This window comes from Oncorhynchus mykiss, chromosome 18 (assembly GCF_013265735.2).
Source record: "Oncorhynchus mykiss isolate Arlee chromosome 18, USDA_OmykA_1.1, whole genome shotgun sequence".
Taxonomy (NCBI): domain Eukaryota; kingdom Metazoa; phylum Chordata; class Actinopteri; order Salmoniformes; family Salmonidae; genus Oncorhynchus; species Oncorhynchus mykiss.
Genome location: NC_048582.1, coordinates 7,942,313 through 7,965,541, shown reverse-complemented (window position 1 = coordinate 7,965,541; position 23,229 = coordinate 7,942,313). Strand labels below are relative to the sequence as shown.

The window sequence follows — 23,229 nt, the reverse complement described above, 5'->3', positions numbered from 1 at the left end:
GAGGCTTGTACCATGGTATTCATCCCAGAGTCCAGGGTCTACCACTGAATTGTCCTGGAACAATAGAGATGGTATTCAGCCCAGAGTCCAGGGTCTACCACTGAATTGTCCTGGAACAATAGAGATGGTATTCAGCCCAGAGTCCAGGGTCTACCACTGAATTGTCCTGGAACAATAGAGATGGTATTCAGCCCAGGGTCTACCACTGAATTGTCCTGGAACAATAGAGATGGTATTCAGCCCAGGGTCTACCACTGAATTGTCCTGGAACAATAGAGATGGTATTCAGCCCAGGGTCTACCACTGAATTGTCCTGGAACAATAGAGATGGTATTCAGCCCAGAGTCTACCACTGAATTGTCCTGGAACAATAGAGATGGTATTCAGCCCAGGGTCTACCACTGAATTGTCCTGGAACAATAGAGATGGTATTCAGCCCAGGGTCTACCACTGAATTGTCCTGGAACAATAGAGATGGTATTCAGCCCAGAGTCCAGGGTCTACCACTGAATTGTCCTGGAACAATAGAGATGGTATTCAGCCCAGAGTCTACCACTGAATTGTCCTGGAACAATAGAGATGGTATTCAGCCCAGAGTCTACCACTGAATTGTCCTGGAACAATAGAGATGGTATTCAGCCCAGAGTCCAGGGTCTATCACTGAATTGTCCTGGAACAATAGAGATGGTATTCAGCCCAGAGTCCAGGGTCTACCACTGAATTGTCCTGGAACAATAGAGATGGTATTCAGCCCAGAGTCCAGGGTCTATCACTGAATTGCCCTGGAACAATAGAGATGGTATTCAGCCCAGAATCTACCACTGAATTGTCCTGGAACAATAGAGATGGTATTCAGCCCAGAGTCCAGGGTCTACCACTGAATTGTCCTGGAACAATAGAGATGGTATTCAGCCCAGAGTCCAGGGTCTACCACTGAATTGTCCTGGAACAATAGAGATGGTATTCAGCCCAGAGTCTACCACTGAATTGTCCTGGAACAATAGAGATGGTATTCAGCCCAGAGTCTACCACTGAATTGTCCTGGAACAATAGAGATGGTATTCAGCCCAGGGTCTACCACTGAATTGTCCTGGAACAATAGAGATGGTATTCAGCCCAGAGTCCAGGGTCTACCACTGAATTGTCCTGGAACAATAGAGATGGTATTCAGCCCAGAGTCCAGGGTCTACCACTGAATTGTCCTGGAACAATAGAGATGGTATTCAGCCCAGAGTCCAGGGTCTACCACTGAATTGTCCTGGAACAATAGAGATGGTATTCAGCCCAGAGTCCAGGGTCTACCACTGAATTGTCCTGGAACAATAGAGATGGTATTCAGCCCAGAGTCCAGGGTCTACCACTGAATTGTCCTGGAACAATAGAGATGGTATTCAGCCCAGAGTCCAGGGTCTACCACTGAATTGTCCTGGAACAATAGAGATGGTATTCAGCCCAGAGTCCAGGGTCTACCACTGAATTGCCCTGGACAGTGCTGCTCATTCTGTACTAATGGTAGTGAAATGAGTGGAATGTGACCACTGAAATGAATGTGTCTCCCCCCACAGGTTAGCTGAAATGGAGAACCGTAATGGATCTTATCTGAATGACAGTATCTCACCCAATGAGAGCATGTGAGCCCACCCCTTCCTCTTTCAATCCTGTCGTTGATTGGCTTGCTTTGTGAATTGGCTCAGTGGGTTAGGTATGAGGCTGTGTTGTCTCTGTGAGGTGGGTTCTGTCTAGAGCAGTCATGAGGAACACTTGGAGTCTCCTACGGATGGTTTTTAAAGGTTAATTTAACTCTCCACTAAACCGAGCACGCTGAAGATTTGAAATGCTCAACTAACTATCACACAAACTGTTCATCGAACACGCTGTTGAATATCAACAAAGTTGCAGTTTGACCATCTATAGACCATCTATAGACCATCTATAGACCATCTATAGACCAGCTATAGACCATCTATAGACCATCTATAGACCATCTATAGACCATCTATAGACCATCTATAGACCATCTATAGACCATCAATAGACCTTCTATAGACCATCTATATACCTTCTATAGACCATCTATAGACCATCTATAGACCTTCTATAGACCATCTATAGACCATCTATAGACCTTCTATAGACCATCAATAGACCTCCTTTAGACCATCTATAGTTATAGACCATCTATAGACCATCTATAGTTATAGACCTTCTATAGACCATCTATAGTTATAGACCTTCTATAGACCATCTATAGACCATCTATAGTTATAGACCTTCTATAGACCATATATAGACCATCTATAGACCATCTATAGACCATCTATAGACCATCTATAGTTATAGACCATCTATAGACCATCTATAGACCATCTATAGTTATAGACCATCTATAGACCATCTATAGTTATAGACCATCTATAGACCATCTATAGTTATAGACCATCTATAGACCATCTATAGTTATAGACCATCTATAGTTATAGACCTTCTATAGACCATCTATAGACCATCTATAGACCATCTATAGTTATAGACCATCTATAGTTATAGACCTTCTATAGACCATCTATAGACCATCTATAGACCATCTATAGTTATAGACCATCTATAGACCATCTATAGACCATCTGTAGTTATAGACCATCTACAGACCCTCTATAGACCATCTATAGTTATAGACCATCTATAGTTATAGACCTTCTATAGACCATCTATAGACCATCTATAGTTATAGACCATCTATAGTTATAGACCATCTATAGACCATCTATAGTTATAGACCATCTATAGACCATCTATAGTTATAGACCATCTATAGACCCTCTATAGACCCTCTATAGACCATCTATAGACCATCTATAGTTATAGACCATCTACAGACCCTCTATAGACCATCTATAGTTATAGACCATCTATAGACCATCTATAGACCATTTATAGTTATAGACCATCTATAGACCATCTATAGTTATAGACCATCTACAGACCATCTATAGACCATTTATAGTTATAGACCATCTATAGACCATCTATTGCTACAGACCATCTATAGACCATCTATAGACCAGCTATAGACCAAATATTGACCATCTACAGACCATCTATAGATCATCTATTGACCATCTATAGACCATCTATAGACCATCTACAGACCATCTATTGACCATCTACAGACCATCTATTGACCATCTACAGACCATCTATAGACCATCTATAGACCATCTACAGACCATCTACAGACCATCTATTGACCATCTACAGACCAACTATTGACCATCTACAGACCATCTACAGACCATCTATTGACCATCTACAGACCATCTATTGACCATCTACAGACCATCTACAGACCATCTACAGACCATCTACTGACCATCTACAGACCATCTACAGACCATCTACAGACCATCTACAGACCATCTACAGACCATCTACAGACCATCTACAGACCATCTATTGACCATCTACAGACCATCTACAGACCATCTATTGACCATCTACAGACCATCTATTGACCATCTACAGACCATCTATTGACCATCTACTGACCATCTACTGACCCTCTATAGACCATCTACAGACCATCTACAGACCATCTACTGACCATCTATTGACCATCTACAGACCATCTACAGACCATCTACAGACCATCTACAGACCATCTACAGACCATCTACAGACCATCTATTGACCATCTATAGACCATCTACAGACCATCTATAGGGAACAATCCAAATACAATGTTGTCCTGTCAGGCTTTTATCAGTGAACTATAGAGAATCATCTGTGGATGTTCTTCTATCATTGGCTACTTTCATAAATCTCCTCCAATCCCTGTCTATGCACAAGACAGCTCTCTTAACATATAAGTCCTTTCTCAGAGCGCAGAACAAGTGTTAGAGGCTTAATGTTTGAGCGACTGATAAGTGGGATACCTGCTATTATTACAACGTTTCACAGACAGACACACAGAGAGAGAGAGAGAGAGAGAGAGAGAGAGAGAGACACAGAGAGAGAGAGAGAGAGACAGAGAGACCGAGAGAGAGACACACACAGAGAGAGAGAGAGACAGAGACACAGAGAGAGAGAGAGAGAGACAGAGAGAGAGACAGAGAGAGATAGTTACAGAGAGAGATAGATACAGAGAGATAGATACAGAGAGATAGATACAGAGAGAGACGGATACAGAGGAAGAGATACAGAGAGAGATAGATACAGAGGGAGACAGAGAGAGATAGATACAGGGGGATACAGAGAGAGACAGATACAGAGGGAGACAGAGAGAGAGAGATAGAGAGAGAGAGAGATACAGAGAGAGAGCCCAGCACATGCTGGATATGTTGAATTGAAACTATTCCATTACTGTCTCCATTTTCATCAACAGTACAGCCAGAATGATATCACAACTTTAACCCTACCCCCAAGCCAACAGGTTAATGATATCACAACTTTAACCCTACCCCCAAGCCAACAGGTTAATGATATCACAACTTTAACCCTACCCCCAAGCCAACAGGTTAATGATATCACAACGTTAACCCAACCCCCAAGCCAACAGCCAGAATGATATCACAACTTTAACCCTACCCCCAAGCCAACAGGTTAATGATATCACAACTTTAACCCAACCCCCAAGCCAACAGGTTAATGATATCACAACTTTAACCCTACCCCCAAGCCAACAGGTTAATTATATCACAACTTTAACCCTACCCCCAAGCCAACAGGTTAATGATATCACAACTTTAACCCTACCCCCAAGCCAACAGGTTAATGATATCACAACGTTAACCCTACCCCACAGCCAACAGGTTAATGATATCAACACTTTAACCCTACCCCCAAGCCAACAGGTTAATTATAACTTTAACCCAACCCCCAAGCCAACAGGTTAATGATATCACAACTTTAACCCTACCCCCAAGCCAACAGGTTAATTATAACTTTAACCCTACCCCCAAGCCAACAGGTTAATTATAACTTTAACCCTACCCCCAAGCCAACAGGTTAATGATATCACAACTTTAATCCATCCCCCAAGCCAACAGGTTAATGATATCACAACTTTAACCCTACCCCCAAGCCAACAGGTTAATTATATCACAACTTTAACCCTACCCCCAAGCCAACAGGTTAATTATAACTTTAACCCTACCCCCAAGCCAACAGGTTAATGATATCACAACTTTAACCCATCCCCCAAGCCAACAGGTTAATGATATCACAACTTTAACCCTACCCCCAAGCCAACAGGTTAATTATATCACAACTTTAACCCTACCCCCAAGCCAACAGGTTAATTATAACTTTAACCCTACCCCCAAGCCAACAGGTTAATGATATCACAACTTTAACCCATCCCCCAAGCCAACAGGTTAATGATATCACAACTTTAACCCTACCCCCAAGCCAACAGGTTAATTATATCACAACTTTAACCCTACCCCCAAGCCAACAGGTTAATTATAACTTTAACCCTACCCCCAAGCCAACAGGTTAATGATATCACAACTTTAACCCATCCCCCAAGCCAACCGGTTAATTATATCACAACTGTAACCCTACCCCCAAGCCAACAGGTTAATGATATCACAACTTTAACCCTACCCCCAAGCCAACAGCCAGAATGATATCACAACTTTAACCCATCCCCCAAGCCAACCGGTTAATTATATCACAACTGTAACCCTACCCCCAAGCCAACAGGTTAATGATATCACAACTTTAACCCTACCCCCAAGCCAACAGCCAGAATGATATCACAACTTTAACCATACCCCCAAGCCAACAGCCAGAATGATATCACAACTTTAGCCCTACCCCCAAGCCAACAGGTTAATGATATCACAACATTAACCCTACCCCCAGGCCAACAGGTTAATGATATCACAACTTTAACCCTACCCCCAAGCCAACAGGTTAATGATATCACAACTTTAACCCTACCCCCAAGCCAACAGGTTAATGATATCACAACTTTAACCATACCCCCAAGCCAACAGCCAGAATGATATCACAACTTTAGCCCTACCCCCAAGCCAACAGCCAGAATGATATCACAACTTTAGCCCTACCCCCAAGCCAACAGGTTAATGATATCACAACTTTAACCCTACCCCCAAGCCAACAGCCAGAATGATATCACAACTTTAACCCTACCCCCAAGCCAACAGCCAGAATGATATCACAACTTTAACCCTACCCCCAAGCCAACAGCCAGAATGATATCACAACTTTAACCCTACCCCCAAGCCAACAGGTTAATGATATCACAACTTTAACCCTACCCCCAAGCCAACAGGTTAATGATATCACAACTTTAACCCTACCCCCAAGCCAACAGGTTAATGATATCACAACTTTAACCCTACCCCCAAGCCAACAGGTTAATGATATCACAACTTTAACCCTACCCCCAAGCCAACAGCCAGAATGATATCACAACTTTAACCCTACCCCCAAGCCAACAGGTTAATTATAACTTTAACCCTACCCCCAAGCCAACAGGTTAATGATATCACAACTTTAACCCTACCCCCAAGCCAACAGCCAGAATGATATCACAACTTTAACCCTACCCCCAAGCCAACAGGTTAATGATATCACAACTTTAACCCTACCCCCAAGCCAACAGGTTAATTATAACGTTAACCCTACCCCCAAGCCAACAGGTTAATGATATCACAACTTTAACCCTACCCCCAAGCCAACAGGTTAATTATAACGTTAACCCTACCCCCAAGCCAACAGGTTAATGATATCACAACTTTAACCCTACCCCCAAGCCAACAGGTTAATTATAACCCTACCCCCAAGCCAACAGGTTAATGATATCACAACGTTAACCCTACCCCACAGCCAACAGGTTAATGATATCACAACTTTAACCCTACCCCCAAGCCAACAGGTAAATTATAACTTTAACCCAACCCCCAAGCCAACAGGTTAATGATATCACAACTTTAACCCTACCCCCAAGCCAACAGGTTAATTATAACTTTAACCCTACCCCCAAGCCAACAGGTTAATTATAACTTTAACCCTACCCCCAAGCCAACAGGTTAATGATATCACAACTTTAACCCATCCCCCAAGCCAACAGGTTAATGATATCACAACTTTAACCCTACCCCCAAGCCAACAGGTTAATGATATCACAACTTTAACCCTACCCCCAAGCCAACAGGTTAATTATAACTTTAACCCTACCCCCAAGCCAACAGGTTAATGATATCACAACTTTAACCCATCCCCCAAGCCAACAGGTTAATTATATCACAACTTTAACCCTACCCCCAAGCCAACAGGTTAATGATATCACAACTGTAACCCTACCCCCAAGCCAACAGGTTAATGATATCACAACTTTAACCCTACCCCCAAGCCAACAGCCAGAATGATATCACAACTTTAACCCTACCCCCAAGCCAACAGCCAGAATGATATCACAACTTTAACCCTACCCCCAAGCCAACAGCCAGAATGATATCACAACTTTAACCATACCCCCAAGCCAACAGCCAGAATGATATCACAACTTTAGCCCTACCCCCAAGCCAACAGGTTAATGATATCACAACATTAACCCTACCCCCAGGCCAACAGGTTAATGATATCACAACTTTAACCCTACCCCCAAGCCAACAGGTTAATGATATCACAACTTTAACCCTACCCCCAAGCCAACAGGTTAATGATATCACAACTTTAACCATACCCCCAAGCCAACAGCCAGAATGATATCACAACTTTAGCCCTACCCCCAAGCCAACAGCCAGAATGATATCACAACTTTAGCCCTACCCCCAAGCCAACAGGTTAATGATATCACAACATTAACCCTACCCCCAAGCCAACAGGTTAATGATATCACAACTTTAACCCTGCCCCCAAGCCAACAGCCAGAATGATATCACAACTTTAACCCTACCCCCAAGCCAACAGCCAGAATGATATCACAACTTTAACCCTACCCCCAAGCCAACAGGTTAATGATATCACAACTTTAACCCTACCCCCAAGCCAACAGGTTAATGATATCACAACTTTAACCCTACCCCCAAGCCAACAGGTTAATGATATCACAACTTTAACCCTACCCCCAAGCCAACAGGTTAATGATATCACAACTTTAACCCTACCCCCAAGCCAACAGGTTAATGATATCACAACTTTAACCCTACCCCCAAGCCAACAGGTTAATGATATCACAACTTTAACCCTACCCCCAAGCCAACAGGTTAATGATATCACAACTTTAACCCTACCCCCAAGCCAACAGGTTAATGATATCACAACTTTAACCCTACCCCCAAGCCAACAGGTAAATTATAACTTTAACCCTACCCCCAAGCCAACAGGTAAATTATAACTTTAACCCTACCCCCAAGCCAACAGGTTAATTATAACCCTACCCCCATGCCAACAGGTTAATGATATCACAACTTTAACCCTACCCCCAAGCCAACAGGTTAATGATATCACAACTTTAACCCTATCCCCAAGCCAACAGGTAAATTATAACTTTAACCCTACCCCCAAGCCAACAGGTTAATGATATCACAACTTTAACCCTACCCCCCAGCCAACAGGTTAATGATATCACAACTTTAACCCTACAGCCAAGCAAACAGGTTAATGATATCACATATTTAACCATATCCCCAAGCCAAAAAGGTAAATTATAACTTTAACCCTACCCCCAAGCCAACAGGTTAATGATATCACAACTTTAACCCTACCCCCCAGCCAACAGGTTAATGATATCACAACTATAACCCTACCCCACAGCCAACAGGTTAATGATATCACAACTTTAACCCTACCCCCAAGCCAACAGCCAGAATGATATCACAACTTTAACCCTACCCCCAAGCCAACAGGTTAATTATAACTTTAACCCTACCCCCAAGCCAACAGGTTAATGATATCACAACTTTAACCCTACCCCCAAGCCAACAGGTTAATGATATCACAACTTTAACCCTACCCCCAAGCCAACAGGTTAATGATATCACAACTTTAACCCTACCCCCAAGCCAACAGGTAAATTATAACTTTAACCCTACCCCCAAGCCAACAGGTAAATTATAACTTTAACCCTACCCCCAAGCCAACAGGTTAATTATAACCCTACCCCCATGCCAACAGGTTAATGATATCACAACTTTAACCCTACCCCCAAGCCAACAGGTTAATGATATCACAACTTTAACCCTATCCCCAAGCCAACAGGTAAATTATAACTTTAACCCTACCCCCAAGCCAACAGGTAAATTATAACTTTAACCCTACCCCCAAGCCAACAGGTTAATTATAACCCTACCCCCATGCCAACAGGTTAATGATATCACAACTTTAACCCTACCCCCAAGCCAACAGGTTATTGATATCACAACTTTAACCCTATCCCCAAGCCAACAGGTAAATTATAACTTTAACCCTACCCCCAAGCCAACAGGTTAATGATATCACAACTTTAACCCTACCCCCCAGCCAACAGGTTAATGATATCACAACTTTAACCCTACAGCCAAGCAAACAGGTTAATGATATCACATATTTAACCATATCCCCAAGCCAAAAAGGTAAATTATAACTTTAACCCTACCCCCAAGCCAACAGGTTAATGATATCACAACTTTAACCCTACCCCCCAGCCAACAGGTTAATGATATCACAACTTTAACCCTACAGCCAAGCAAACAGGTTAATGATATCACATATTTAACCATATCCCCAAGCCAAAAAGGTAAATTATAACTTCAACCCTACCCCCAAGCCAACAGGTTAATGACATCACAACTTTAGCCCAACCCCCCAGCCAACAGGTTAATGACATCACAACTTTAGCCCTACCCCCAAGCCAACAGGTTAATGATATCACAACTTTAGCCCTACCCCCAAGCCAACAGCCAGAATGATATCACAACTTTAACCCTACCCCCAAGCCAACAGGTTAATGATATTATAACTTTAGCCCAACCCCCCAGCCAACAGGTTAATGATATCACAACTTTAGCCCAACCCCCAAGCCAACAGGTTAATGATATCACAACTTTAACCCTACCCCCAAGCCAACAGGTTAATGATATCACAACTTTAACCCTACCCCCAAGCCAACAGGTTAATGATATCACAACTTTAGCCCTACCCCCAAGCCAACAGGTTAATGATATTATAACTTTAGCCCAACCCCCCAGCCAACAGGTTAATGATATCACAACTTTAGCCCAACCCCCAAGCCAACAGGTTAATGATATCACAACTTTAACCCTACCCCCAAGCCAACAGGTTAATGATATCACAACTTTAGCCCAACCCCCAAGCCAACAGGTTAATGATATCACAACTTTAACCCTACCTCCAAGCCAACAGGTTAATTATAACTTTAACCCAACCCCCAAGCCAACAGGTTAATTATAACTTTAACCCTACCCCCAAGCCAACAGGTTAATGATATCACAACTTTAACCCTACCCCCAAGCCAACAGGTTAATGATATCACAACTTTAACCCTACCCCCAAGCCAACAGGTTAATGACATCACAACTTTAGCCCCACCCCCCAAGCCAACAGGTAAATGATATCACAACTTTAACCCTACCCCCAAGCCAACAGGTAAATGACATCACAACTTTAGCCCAACCCCCAAGCCAACAGGTTAATGATATCACAACTTTAACCCTACCCCCAAGCCAACAGGTTAATGATATCACAACTTTAGCCCAACCCCCAAGCCAACAGGTTAATGATATCACAACTTTAACCCTACCTCCAAGCCAACAGGTTAATTATAACTTTAACCCAACCCCCAAGCCAACAGGTTAATTATAACTTTAACCCTACCCCCAAGCCAACAGGTTAATGATATCACAACTTTAACCCTACCCCCCAGCCAACAGGTTAATGATATCACAACTTTAACCCTACAGCCAAGCAAACAGGTTAATGATATCACATATTTAACCATATCCCCAAGCCAAAAAGGTAAATTATAACTTCAACCCTACCCCCAAGCCAACAGGTTAATGATATCACAACTTTAACCCTACCCCCAAGCCAACAGGTTAATGACATCACAACTTTAACCCAACCCCCAAGCCAACAGGTTAATGACATCACAACTTTAACCCAACCCCCAAGCCAACAGGTTAATGATATCACAACTTTAACCCTACCCCCAAGCCAACAGGTTAATGACATCACAACTTTAACCCAACCCCCAAGCCAACAGGTTAATGATATCACAACTTTAACCCAACCCCCCAGCCAACAGGTTAATGACATCACAACTTTAACCCCACCCCCCAAGCCAACAGGTTAATGATATCACAACTTTAACCATACCCCCAAGCCAACAGGTTAATGACATCACAACTTTAGCCCAACCCCCAAGCCAACAGGTTAATGACATCACAACTTTAACCCTACCCCCAAGCCAACAGGTTAATGACATCACAACTTTAGCCCAACCCCCAAGCCAACAGGTTAATGACATCACAACTTTAACCCTACCCCCAAGCCAACAGGTTAATGACATCACAACTTTAACCCCACCCCCAAGCCAACGGGTTAATGACATCACAACTTTAACCCTACCCCCAAGCCAACAGGTTAATGACATCACAACTTTAACCCTACCCCCAAGCCAACAGGTTAATGACATCACAACTTTAACCCTACCTCCAAGCCAACAGGTTAATGATATCACAACTTTAACCCTACCCCCAAGCCAACAGGTTAATGACATCACAACTTTAACCCTACCCCCAAGCCAACAGGTTAATGACATCACAACTTTAACCCAACCCCCAAGCCAACAGGTTAATGATATCACAACTTTAACCCTACCCCCAAGCCAACAGGTTAATGACATCACAACTTTAGCCCAACCCCCCAGCCAACAGGTTAATGACATCACAACTTTAACCCAACCCCCAAGCCAACAGGTTAATGACATCACAACTTTAACCCTATCCCCAAGCCAACAGGTTAATTATAACTTTAACCCCACCCCCAAGCCAACAGGTTAATTATAACTTTAACCCTACCCCCAAGCCAACAGGTTAATGACATCACAACTTTAACCCTATCCCCAAGCCAACAGGTTAATTATAACTTTAACCCCACCCCCAAGCCAACAGGTTAATTATAACTTTAACCCAACCCCCCAGCCAACAGGTTAATGACATCACAACTTTAGCCCAACCCCCCAGCCAACAGGTTAATTATAACTTTAACCCTACCCCCAAGCCAACAGGTTAATGACATCACAACTTTAACCCAACCCCCAAGCCAACAGGTTAATTATAACTTTAACCCAACCCCCAAGCCAACAGGTTAATTATAACTTTAACCCAACCCCCCAAGCCAACAGGTCTACATCTCAAAGGATATGTATTTGTCAGAGTGGATCATTGAACATTGAATGGAATCTAATATAATTGAATACTGAACAACAATCTGTGGTAAATGTGTCAATTTATAGCTGGTTGTCTCCACTCTGTCTCTCTCACTCTGTCGTTGTGGAACTGAAAATGAATGTTGTTAGTTGACTGGCTGGCCGTTGTGAGGCTGTTAGGTGTGACTGTCAGCTAATAGCAGCCTCTCTCTGTGTGTATGCCACCCCCCCCCTCTCCATCTCCCTCCCTCCTTCTATCACTGTAGTGATGATGAACACCTGTTGATTCAGCACTACTGTCAGAGTCTGAACCAGGGCTCTCCCCTCAGCCAGCCACGCAGCCCCGCCCAGATCCTCATCTCCATGGAGAGTGAGGAGAAGGGGGAGCTGGAGAGGGTGCTCAACGACCTGGAGTCAGACAACAGGTGAGGGGAACAGTGTGACACGTTCATACCAACTGATCCCAACACAGACAAACTGATATAGACAAGCTTCTCCATCGAACGTCCATGTTGGATCCAGACGATTCTACAGTTGTGTCAGACAGTCAGTTTACGGTTGTCTTGTGGGTTGATAGGTCGTCACTAGTTACCACAGTCACAAAGTCATAAACCCCACCTATTTAAAAAATATATATATCATTTTAAACCTAACCTCAACCCTAACCACACTGCTAACCTTATGCCTAACCTTAAATTAAAACCTAAAAGGTCATTTTTGCTGTCATGAAACTTGACGATTTTATAGCCAATTCTGACTTTGTGGCTGTGGTAACTAGTGGGAACTGAGTTGATAGTGAGGTTTTTGGATCTAGGCCAGGTTACTGTAAAGCACTGTGTGACTGATGTTGTTGTAAAACAGATAGAAAATCATTTGATTGAGGGATTAATTGACTAGACTGAGCTGAGTTAGCCTGGGTACCAGTCTGTTTGAGTTAATATTCAACTCCTTGGCATATCACGGAGTGGAATGTTAGGAAAGTACCTTGCTCAAGGGCAAATCAACAGATTTTTCACCTAGTCGGCTCGGGGATTCGAACCAGTGACCTTTCGGTTGCTGGCCCAACACTCTTAACCGCTGTCCGCTCCCTCTCAGGAAGCTACAGGCGGAGTATGACAAGTTGAAGAAGGCCCACGACCACAAGGGTCTGTCCCCACTCCCCTCGCCCCCGGAGATGCTGCCCGCTTCGCCCCAGAGCCCACGGGACGCCGAGCTGATCGCTGAGGCCAAACTGCTGAGGCAGCACAAAGGACGGCTGGAGGCTCGTATGCAGATCCTGGAGGACCATAACAAACAACTGGAGTCACAGCTACACCGGCTCAGACAGCTACTGGAACAGGTCCTGAAACACACACTGTACACACACACACACACACACACACACATTATACACACACTATACACACACAGTACACACACTATACACACTGTACACACACACACACACACTATACACACACTATACACACTATACACACACTATACACACACACACAGTATACAGAAAGCACACACACCAGATCACACCAGACACAGAGTCCAAAACCAGTTATAATGACTGTCTGTCTCTCTATCTATCTTTCCATCTATCCTACATGACCAAAAGTATGTGGACACCTGCTTGTTGAACATCTCATTCCAAAATAATGGGCATTAATATGGAGTTGGACCCCCCTTTGCTGCTATAACAGTCTCCACTCTTCTGGGAAGGCTTTCCACTAGATGTTGGAACATTGCTGCTGAGACTTGCCTTCATTCAGCCACAAGAGCATTAGTGAGGTTGGACACTGATGTTGGGTGATTAGGCCTGGCTCGCAGTCGGCATTCCAATTCATCCCAAAGGTGTTCAATGGGGTTACGGTCAGGGCTCTGTGCAGGCCAGTCAAGTTCTTCCATACCAATCTCGACAAACCATTTCTATATGGACCTCGCTTTGTGCATGGGGGCACTGTCATTCTGAAACAGGAAAGGGCCTTCTCCACAACGTTGGAAGCACAGAATCGTCTAGAATGTCATTGTATGCCGTTCCTTCACTGGAAGGGGCGTAGCCCGAACCATGAAAAACAGTCTCAGACCATTATTCCTCCTCCAGCAAACTTTACAGTTGGCACTATACATTGGGGCAGGTAGCGTTCTCCTGGCAGCCACCACACCCAGATTTGTGCCTGTCGGACTGCCAGATGGTGAAGCGTGATTCATCAGTCCAGAGAACATGTTTCCACTGCTCCAGAGTCCAGTGGCGGCGAGCTTCACACCACTCCAGCCAACACTTGGCATTGCGCATGGTGATCTTAGGCTTGTGTGCGGCTGCTCGGCCATGGAAACCCATTTCATGAAGCTCCCGACGAACAGTTCTTGTGCTGGAACTTGGTAGTGAGTGTTGCAACCGAGGACAGATGATTTTTACACGCTAAGCGCTTCAGCACTCGGCGATCCCGTTCTGTGAGCTTGTGTGGTCTACTAATTCGCGGCTGAGCTGTTGTTGCTCCTAGACGTTTACACTTCACAATAACAGCACTTACAGTTGACCGGGGGCAGCTCTAGCAGGGCAGACATTTGACAAACTGACTTGTTGGAAAGGTGGCATTCTATGACGGTGCCACGTTGAAAGTCACTGAGCTCTTCAGTAAGGCCATTCTACTGCCACTGTTTGTCTATGGAGATTGCATGGCTGTGTGCTCGATTTTATACATGTCCACATACTTTTGTATATATACTGTGTCTGTCTCCAGACTGATGAGTGTGTAGAATAATGCATGTGTCTGTCTCCAGACTGATGAGTGTGTGGGATAATGCCTGTGTCTGTCTCCAGACTGATGAGTGTGTGGGATAATGCCTGTGTCTGTCTCCAGACTGATGAGTGTGTGGGATAATGCCTGTGTCTGTCTCCAGACTGATAAGTGTGTGGAATAATGCCTGTGTCTATCTCCAGACTGATGAGTGTGTGGGATAATGCCTGTGTCTGTCTCCAGACTGACTCCAAGGTGAACGGTACAGCCCTGTCCTCTCCCTCCACCTCGTCCCAGCGCTCTGACACCAGTCTGCCTCTGATGCGTGTAGCAGGCAGCCAGACTACAGAGACCATGGGTGAGACTGGAACTCCACTCAGCACAACATCACCAGCTATGAGCCCAGTGGACCAGACTGGTTGTTACAGTGTTAGGTCATATGTTGGGACACTCTGGTCCGGTTGACGCTGTACTGGTTTTAAAAATACGTTTCCTATGAAGTCATTGTACTAACCTGAAGACGACTGGTTGGAATCATTTTCTTTGCTGTAGGTGACGATGAGCTGTCGAGTCCGTCCCAAGATGCATTGGGGCTAGAGGAGGTGATGGAGCAGCTAAACAACTCCTTCCCCCACAGCCAAGGTAGGATGCACACACATAGACACACACATAAACACGCACACACACGGACATCCTACTCACTCAAGCAATTTCCATAGATGCACAAATCACCTCATGTTAGACCTACAGTCCAGGAGGGTCATTCTCCTATTGATCTAACCAGTAGGATCAGCCTCAGTGGCATATCTTGAGCACTGTTATTAATTCTACACGTTGACTGACCTCTTGAAGTACATGGGCCCTTTTCCTCTCAGTCCTCTGATTGTTCCCTCCTTTCTCTTTATTTCCTTCTTCCCTGTTCTGTTTCTGGGACCCAGGAGGACGAAGGGGAAACCATTGAGAGGTCAGTGGGGTCACCAGCCCCGTCTACTGTACCCTCCTCTCCTGGCCAGTTCTCCCTCCTCTTCTCTCCTCTCTCTATTTCATTCCTCTATCTCTCATATTTCTTGGTGTATTTTGTGTTTGTTTGAGGGGGTGGAGTGGGATTGTTTACTTTAGTATTTTAAGATATGCATTGATGAGTGTTTAATATTTGGGTGAGAGTGTGTGTCTTGTCTGTCTGACGGTCCCTTCTGTCCCTCGTCTCCAGGACTGAGTGTAGGCAGTCTGTTCCACATGGCAGACGACCTGGGTCGAGCCATGGAGTCATTGGTCAACGTGATGACGGACGAACAGAGTGGCGAGTAGCGGAAGACGAGGGCCCGCCCCTTACCCACTCCCAACCAACCCCCTCCCCCGCATGCTTTTCTAGTCAAAACAACTGGATCGGACACGTTTACAAAGAGAAATATACATATATTTTTGTGAAGGATCAGCATTACAAAACTTGTAGATTTCAGTCGTTTCTTAAAAGTATCGAAAATGGTTTTATTAACAAAAAGGCAGGTTTTTAAACTTCTATGCAATTGTATAATAAAAATAAGAGAAAGAAAAAGTATGTAAATCTGGTGAACGTATTTCCATTTCTTTGTATGGAGCATTTCACAACATTTGTATCCAAAAGAAAGATTGTAAACATAAGGGTGCTTTATATTACAAAACTATGTTTATTATAACAACAAAAGATGATATACTGTAAAGGCAATGCAGTCGTCCTGTACCCTTTCAGCGTAGAGAGACTGACTGTGTGTGTGTATGCACGTTTGTGTGTGTCTTGGTACGCAAGGATGTGTGTGACGTGTGTGTGTGTGACGTGTGTGTGTGAAGGTAATCTATTTTCCACATTGCATTATAGCTTTTGCTTTGGGCTGATGCACCTCTTGTTGTTTATCAAACCATCCATCCATCCATAGGGTCATAGGTCATCTTTTTCTTCAGTACTGTCTGTTTGATGATCATCATATGATACTATGCCCTTTGCCTCGTTCACCGCAGCTCTGGTCCACTCCTATGTGTTGAATCTACCATGAGGAGCCATAGAGCACAGACTGAAAGGTCCAATCTGGGATATTAACAGCCGTTATTGTTGTTTTTCAAATGAAGGATTGGGCCTTTAACACAGACAGAAAGAAAGTACCAGTGTTGTTTTAATACCTATTCATAGTGGTTTTGTAGGATTATGGAATTTAATTTAGATTTAATACCATTTAAAATAGAGCTACAGTACAGTGTGACATTCAGCTGTTTGTAATCCTGAGATGATTTTATTGATTTGATCTGAGTTCTCTCCTAGTGTGATTGGGAGTGTTTTAAGATACAAGTGTATGATTCTAGAACCCCCAGTAATGCACGCTCTACCTCATTTTAATTGGTCAAAACCCAACTTTCATTCTGATCCTTCCTAGGAAGGTGCAGAAAATATTCTACTGCAGTTGGATGCCATCGTAAAGAACCCATCCATGTTCTGAAATGGAATGAGTCCCTCCAGATACATACACTGTAGTGTCCTCAGTGTAGCTGGATGCCATCTTAAAGAACCCATCCATGTTCTGAAATGGAACGAGTCCCTCCAGATACATACACTGTAGTGTCCTCAGTGTAGTTGGATGCCATCTTAAAGAATCCATCCATGTTCTGAAATGGAACGAGTCCCTCCAGATACATACACTGTAGTGTCCTCAGTGTAGCTGGATGCCATCTTAAAGAATCCATCCATGTTCTGAAATGGAACGAGTCCCTCCAATCTGAATGTGTTCAGATACATACACTGTAGTGTCCTCGGCGGTTCATTAAGACAGAGAAATGAGGAAACTGGACCAGGGTGCACTACTGTTCTCCATCCTGGACAGACTAGAGTTGATCTCCTGTGTGATAATGCATTGGTTTTGTTGTATTTGTGTGTTTCTTTATGGAATTGCCTGGTGTGGGGGCGTTATCAGTGTGAGATCACAGTCGATTCAATATTCCCATGTTGATTTAAAACCCAAACAGTTGAAGGTATTCTTCAGGATTATTATAGTTTCATGACAACACCTTTTTGTTTCGTTTTTGCACCATGTTTAATAGCAGCATGATCAAAGATACTGATTCATTAATCCACTGCGTCATTCATTTATAACCCTGGAGTTGTATTGTCCATCTTTTCAATAACTCATTTGTTTCACAACATATCAAATTCCACCAAATATATGCCTTACTACTGTATTATAACATGCTTTACTGTGTCTATCAATAAAGCGGTGATGTTGACTTGAGCTCCGTCCTCGTCTTTCTCTAAACACACACACACACACACCACCTCACTCACACACACACCACCTCACACACACCACCTCACTCACACACACACACCACCTCACTCACAGACCGTCTCACACACACACCACCTCACTCACAGACCGTCACACACACACACACACCACCTCACTCACAGACCATCACACACACACACACCACCTCACTCACAGACCGTCACACACACACACACCACCTCACTCACAGACCGTCACACACACACACCATCTCACTCACAGACCGTCACACACACCACCTCAGACAGACCGTCACACACACCACCTCACTCACAGGAAAAACAAGGAATGTGTTATATCACTGTTCTTTATTCCTAAGATGTATTCTATTGAACAACGGCAATATGTGACCAAAACCCCAAAGCACGGTGAAAGTTGTTTTATATAAGTCGTCTCAATCCGTCTGATTCAATTTCACCTGGAAGTGGGAAGGAAAAGATCACGTTTCAGTGGGGAGTGAATGTAAAACACTTAGCATCCGTTAGACATTACTTCATGTTCTTATACCATGGCATTGTTGAATACTCGTTTCTGATTGGCTTGAAGGGCATTCTAGAGAGTGATTAGTTCCAGTGTTCAGATACTGTAAATCACTAACCGGTGCTGGAGAGAAGAGGTCTGCGAGGGAGGACCACTCCACGTCTGACTGAGGGGGTGGAGGAGATGAGGCGGACCTTGGATACCCCTGTCTGGAGCCCGTTGGTATGATCCTTGGTCCTGGTGTCATACAGACGCTCGGGGAGGATGGGTGAGACCACTCGTTAAGGAGGGGACAACAGAGACCATCGCTGCTTTCACTGAGAGAAACTTTGACCTTCGCCATTAACTCAGTAAAAAACAATCATGTCCTCACTTGAGCTATTCTGTAACCATACCTGCGTACTAGTGTAAGATCTCTCACTGCACAATGAAAACATCACTGAGGCGACCAACTCTATAGTAAATATTGTTATTCGAAGGGGACTATCCAAATAAAGTGTGACTAAAAGACATTAGAGAAGGATATTAGCTAAGACGGGCAGGTAGAAGATCTCAGTCTCAGTCTTGATGTGGATGTGGTGTGAGATGTAGACCTCTCCCTCTGCAGACTCCTCCAGACCTATAGTCATGGCATTCAGCTCCACCTGAAGCTCAGTCTTCATCCCAGCAGCCACCTGCAACAAAGGTCAGGGGTCAATTTAGTCATATCAGGAAGTGAAGTGAGATGTATGAATCTAAAACATCCTCAAAGAAAACAATGGGAAATGTTCAGTTTGTGTAATTGAATCAAGCTGACTACGGTAACTATCACTCTGCTCAGTAGAACTCACAGGTCCAGGGGTGTAGATGACTCTGATTCCAGTACCAGGGGACGGCTGTTTCACACTGAACCTAAAGTACAACAACACAGAACAGTCGCTGAACCCACCAGAACATAGACAGAGGAGAACACACCCTGACGACCAAGACCTTAAACCTTGTCATTTTCACTGCGCCACCATCCTTGACAGACATGTCCACAAACAGCCATACTAATTGTTCATGGATGTATATGTATGTATCTGACCTGCAGGTGTGGAAGCCCACGTTCTTCATGAGCACGGGGACGCTGTAGCTGCAGCCCTCCTTTAGGGTCCCAAACTGGACCTCTGCTGGGAGGAGCTCAAACCCCCGTGGGGCGAGCTGCTGCCCCCCCGTCACAGACACAGTCTTCACCTTCCTCCTCACCGGCTCCTCTACACACAGGAACTGAGAGCCAGACTCGTGTTAGGTCCCCGTGGTAATGCCTGGGCTCTAGCTCAGTAAGCTGCGACTTATTGAATTGGCAGGACAGATACATTAGTGGTAACTGACGTGGTTCAGTGTATTCACCTTGGACCAGAAGACTCGTGTTAGCTCCCTGGGCTACAGCCTAGGCTTTAGCTCAGCAGGATAACACCGTCTTGTGGCGTCTAGATGACCCGGGGCTACATTAAATCCATATTGTGAAAGATCCACGTTATAGCGCCACTGAAATCTGAAAGGTAATTTCCATATGCAGCATTTCCCGTGAATGTGGGAACATTTTTCCCTTTAAATTTCAAATGGCGCTAGAGCTCAGATCTTCCATGATATAGATTATATCACAACATTCACACCTACAGTCACATGGCGCTAGAGCTCAGATCTTCCATGATACAGATTATATCACAACATTCACACCTACAGTCAAATGGCGCTAGAGCTCAGATCTTCCATGATACAGATTATATCACAACATTCACACCTACAGTCAAATGGCGCTAGAGCTCAGATCTTCCATGATACAGATTATATCACAACATTCACACCTCAGTCACATGGCGCTAGAGCTCAGATCTTCCATGATACAGATTATATCACAACATTCACACCTACAGTCAAATGGCGCTAGAGCTCAGATCTTCCATGATACAGATTATATCACAACATTCACACCTACAGTCAAATGGCGCTAGAGCTCAGATCTTCCATGATACAGATTATATCACAACATTCACACCTACAGTCAAATGGCGCTAGAGCTCAGATCTTCCATGATACAGATTATATCACAACATTCACACCTACAGTCAAATGGCGCTAGAGCTCAGATCTTCCATGATACAGATTATATCACAACATTCACACCTACAGTCAAATGGCGCTAGAGGTCAGATCTTCCATGATACAGATTATATCACAACATTCACACCTACAGTCACATGGCGCTAGAGCTCAGATCTTCCATGATGCAGATTATATCACAACATTCACACCTACAGTCACATGGCGCTAGAGCTCAGATCTTCCATGATACAGATTATATCACAACATTCACACCTACAGTCAAATGGCGCTAGAGCTCAGATCTTCCATGATACAGATTATATCACAACATTCACACCTACAGTCAAATGGCGCTAGAGCTCAGATCTTCCATGATACAGATTATATCACAACATTCACACCTACAGTCAAATGGCGCTAGAGCTCAGATCTTCCATGATACAGATTATATCACAACATTCACACCTACAGTCAAATGGCGCTAGAGCTCAGATCTTCCATGATACAGATAATATCTAGGCCCCAGTCACACACTCCCCATATATCCCCCAGCCCACACCACCACCAATTCACAACATTCACACCTACAGTCACACACTCCCCATATGTCCCCCAGCCCACACTCCCACCAATTCACAACATTCACACCTACAGTCACACACACCCCATATGTCCCCCAGCCCACACTCCCACCAATTCACAACATTCACACCTACAGTCACACACACACATGTCCCCCGGCCCACCAAATCACAACATTCACACCTACAGTCACAAACATTTCCTCAATCGACATATGCACCTCTCACTGGGTGGGTGAGGAACACTAGTGTGTGCACCTGTGCGCGTGTGTATGTGTGTGTGTGTGTGTGTATGTGTGTGTGTGTGTGTGTGTGTATATGTATATGTATGTACGTCACAGTGTGTGTGTGTGTGTATATGTATGTACGTCACAGTGTGTGTGTGTGTGTGTGTGTGTGTGTGTGTGTGTTACCTGCTGGTTGGGCACGCTGAAGGGTTTGGAGCTGAGGATGGAGGCTGGCAGCTTGACTCTGTGTCTGCGTGGGTTCCCTGCCACGTCCACCTGGGTACTGCCAGGCCCAATCCCACCACCATGCTGCTGCTTCACTGTAGAGGCACCATGAGAGCTGTCCCCTACAGGAGAACACACACAGATCTAGATATCAGTAACACAGTAACAGATACAAGACCATGATGACTGATTTATATACAGTAGGTGTCTGCAAACTGTTGGGAAAATGGTGTTTGACCAAATATAATTCTCTTTGTCGGTTAGTCATTCAGCAGACGCTCTTCTCCAGAGCCACTTACAGTTAGTGCATTCATCTTACGATGGCTAGGTGGGACAACTTTTCAACTACCAACTTGAGTAAATGTCTGATTTTCAAGGTATTCCAGTACTTGAATTTCAGAGTGCCAAATTCAAGCACCTCGTGCGAACCCTGCCTACCAGACATGCCACCAGGGGTCTTTTCAAAGTCCCCAGGTTCAGAACAAATTCAAGCACCTTGTGCAAACCCTGCCTACCAGACATGCCACCAGGGGTCTTTTCAAAGTCCACAGATCCAGAAAAACTGATAAAGCAATACCTCACGGCACAATGCCGCAGTACATACATACTTGTTGTGTTTATGTACTGACATGTATGTGTAACTGATAGACGCACACACACACACACACACACACACACACTAAGGTTTTTAAATTGATGTAAATTGTAAAGTCATTTGTCTGTAATGTCTTTTTCGTTATGACTCGAACCCCAGTAAGACCAGCTGTCACCACTCTTACCCTAACACTAACCCAAGTCTAAGTCGTGTACTGAGCAGACCTGCAGTTTGAGGGGTGGGGTTGGTGGGTCTCCTAGGCAGCGCATCACTTCCTGCTGCGTGAGAGGGCGTGGGGTTCAAAGGTCGCTGGGCTGCTTCAAGAACACACACAATAACAAATAACATGCAAAACAGGGTCACTTTCTTAATGAAGAATAAAATATCACAATACTGTATCACCCATATATCATTAGTATTGTTTTAAATGTAGCCTAGCTTTAACCTGTCTCCCGAGGGGCATCTCTGAGGTAGTTCTGGGAGTTGGGAGTGTTGGGGAATGGAGGAAGGTCCTGAGACAGAGATCTCATATCAGGGACCTGACGGGGAAACCCAGATAGTTGTTTTATATACGTACAGTAGCTGAGCTGAATACAATGTGCAATATGTTGGAG

At 44.2% G+C, this 23,229-nt stretch overlaps 2 protein-coding genes and 1 long non-coding RNA gene across 22 annotated transcripts in view; 1 reads left to right on the top strand and 2 right to left on the bottom strand.

Moving 5' to 3' along the window:
- Nucleotides 1–18,383, top strand: part of LOC110496981 (dystrophin) — a 394,538-nt gene extending 376,155 nt beyond the window's left edge. For 19 of the 20 annotated variants that reach the window (XM_036951595.1, XM_036951594.1, XM_036951600.1 and 16 more), the window contains 6 exons: nt 1,566–1,631; nt 12,667–12,825; nt 13,496–13,739; nt 15,373–15,487; nt 15,682–15,771; nt 16,340–18,383. In XM_036951595.1, coding sequence (XP_036807490.1) covers nt 1,566–1,631; nt 12,667–12,825; nt 13,496–13,739; nt 15,373–15,487; nt 15,682–15,771; nt 16,340–16,437 — 772 coding nt within the window. In that variant the 3' untranslated portion in view covers nt 16,438–18,383. Of the gene's footprint in view, nt 1–1,565; nt 1,632–12,666; nt 12,826–13,495; nt 13,740–15,372; nt 15,488–15,681; nt 15,772–16,067; nt 16,094–16,339 lie in introns of all 20 variants that reach the window. The other variant, XM_036951598.1, reaches the window with a different exon arrangement.
- Nucleotides 2,462–2,959, bottom strand: LOC118941084. Its single transcript, XR_005037365.1, has 3 exons — nt 2,840–2,959; nt 2,572–2,694; nt 2,462–2,482 (listed from the first exon to the last, which is right to left on the bottom strand). It is a non-coding gene; the product is annotated as an uncharacterized LOC118941084 (long non-coding RNA).
- A 348-nt stretch (nt 18,384–18,731) lies between the features above and the next one.
- The window catches only part of spag17 (sperm associated antigen 17), a 55,624-nt gene continuing 51,126 nt past the window's right edge, over nt 18,732–23,229 (bottom strand). Inside the window, exons 39-46 of the mRNA XM_036951398.1 lie at nt 23,061–23,154; nt 22,840–22,932; nt 21,982–22,142; nt 19,987–20,168; nt 19,751–19,811; nt 19,447–19,594; nt 19,039–19,188; nt 18,732–18,858 (exon numbers count right to left, since the gene is read on the bottom strand). Of these exons, the coding sequence (XP_036807293.1) occupies nt 18,821–18,858; nt 19,039–19,188; nt 19,447–19,594; nt 19,751–19,811; nt 19,987–20,168; nt 21,982–22,142; nt 22,840–22,932; nt 23,061–23,154 (927 nt within the window). The 3' untranslated portion in view covers nt 18,732–18,820. The remainder of the gene's footprint in view (nt 18,859–19,038; nt 19,189–19,446; nt 19,595–19,750; nt 19,812–19,986; nt 20,169–21,981; nt 22,143–22,839; nt 22,933–23,060; nt 23,155–23,229) is intronic.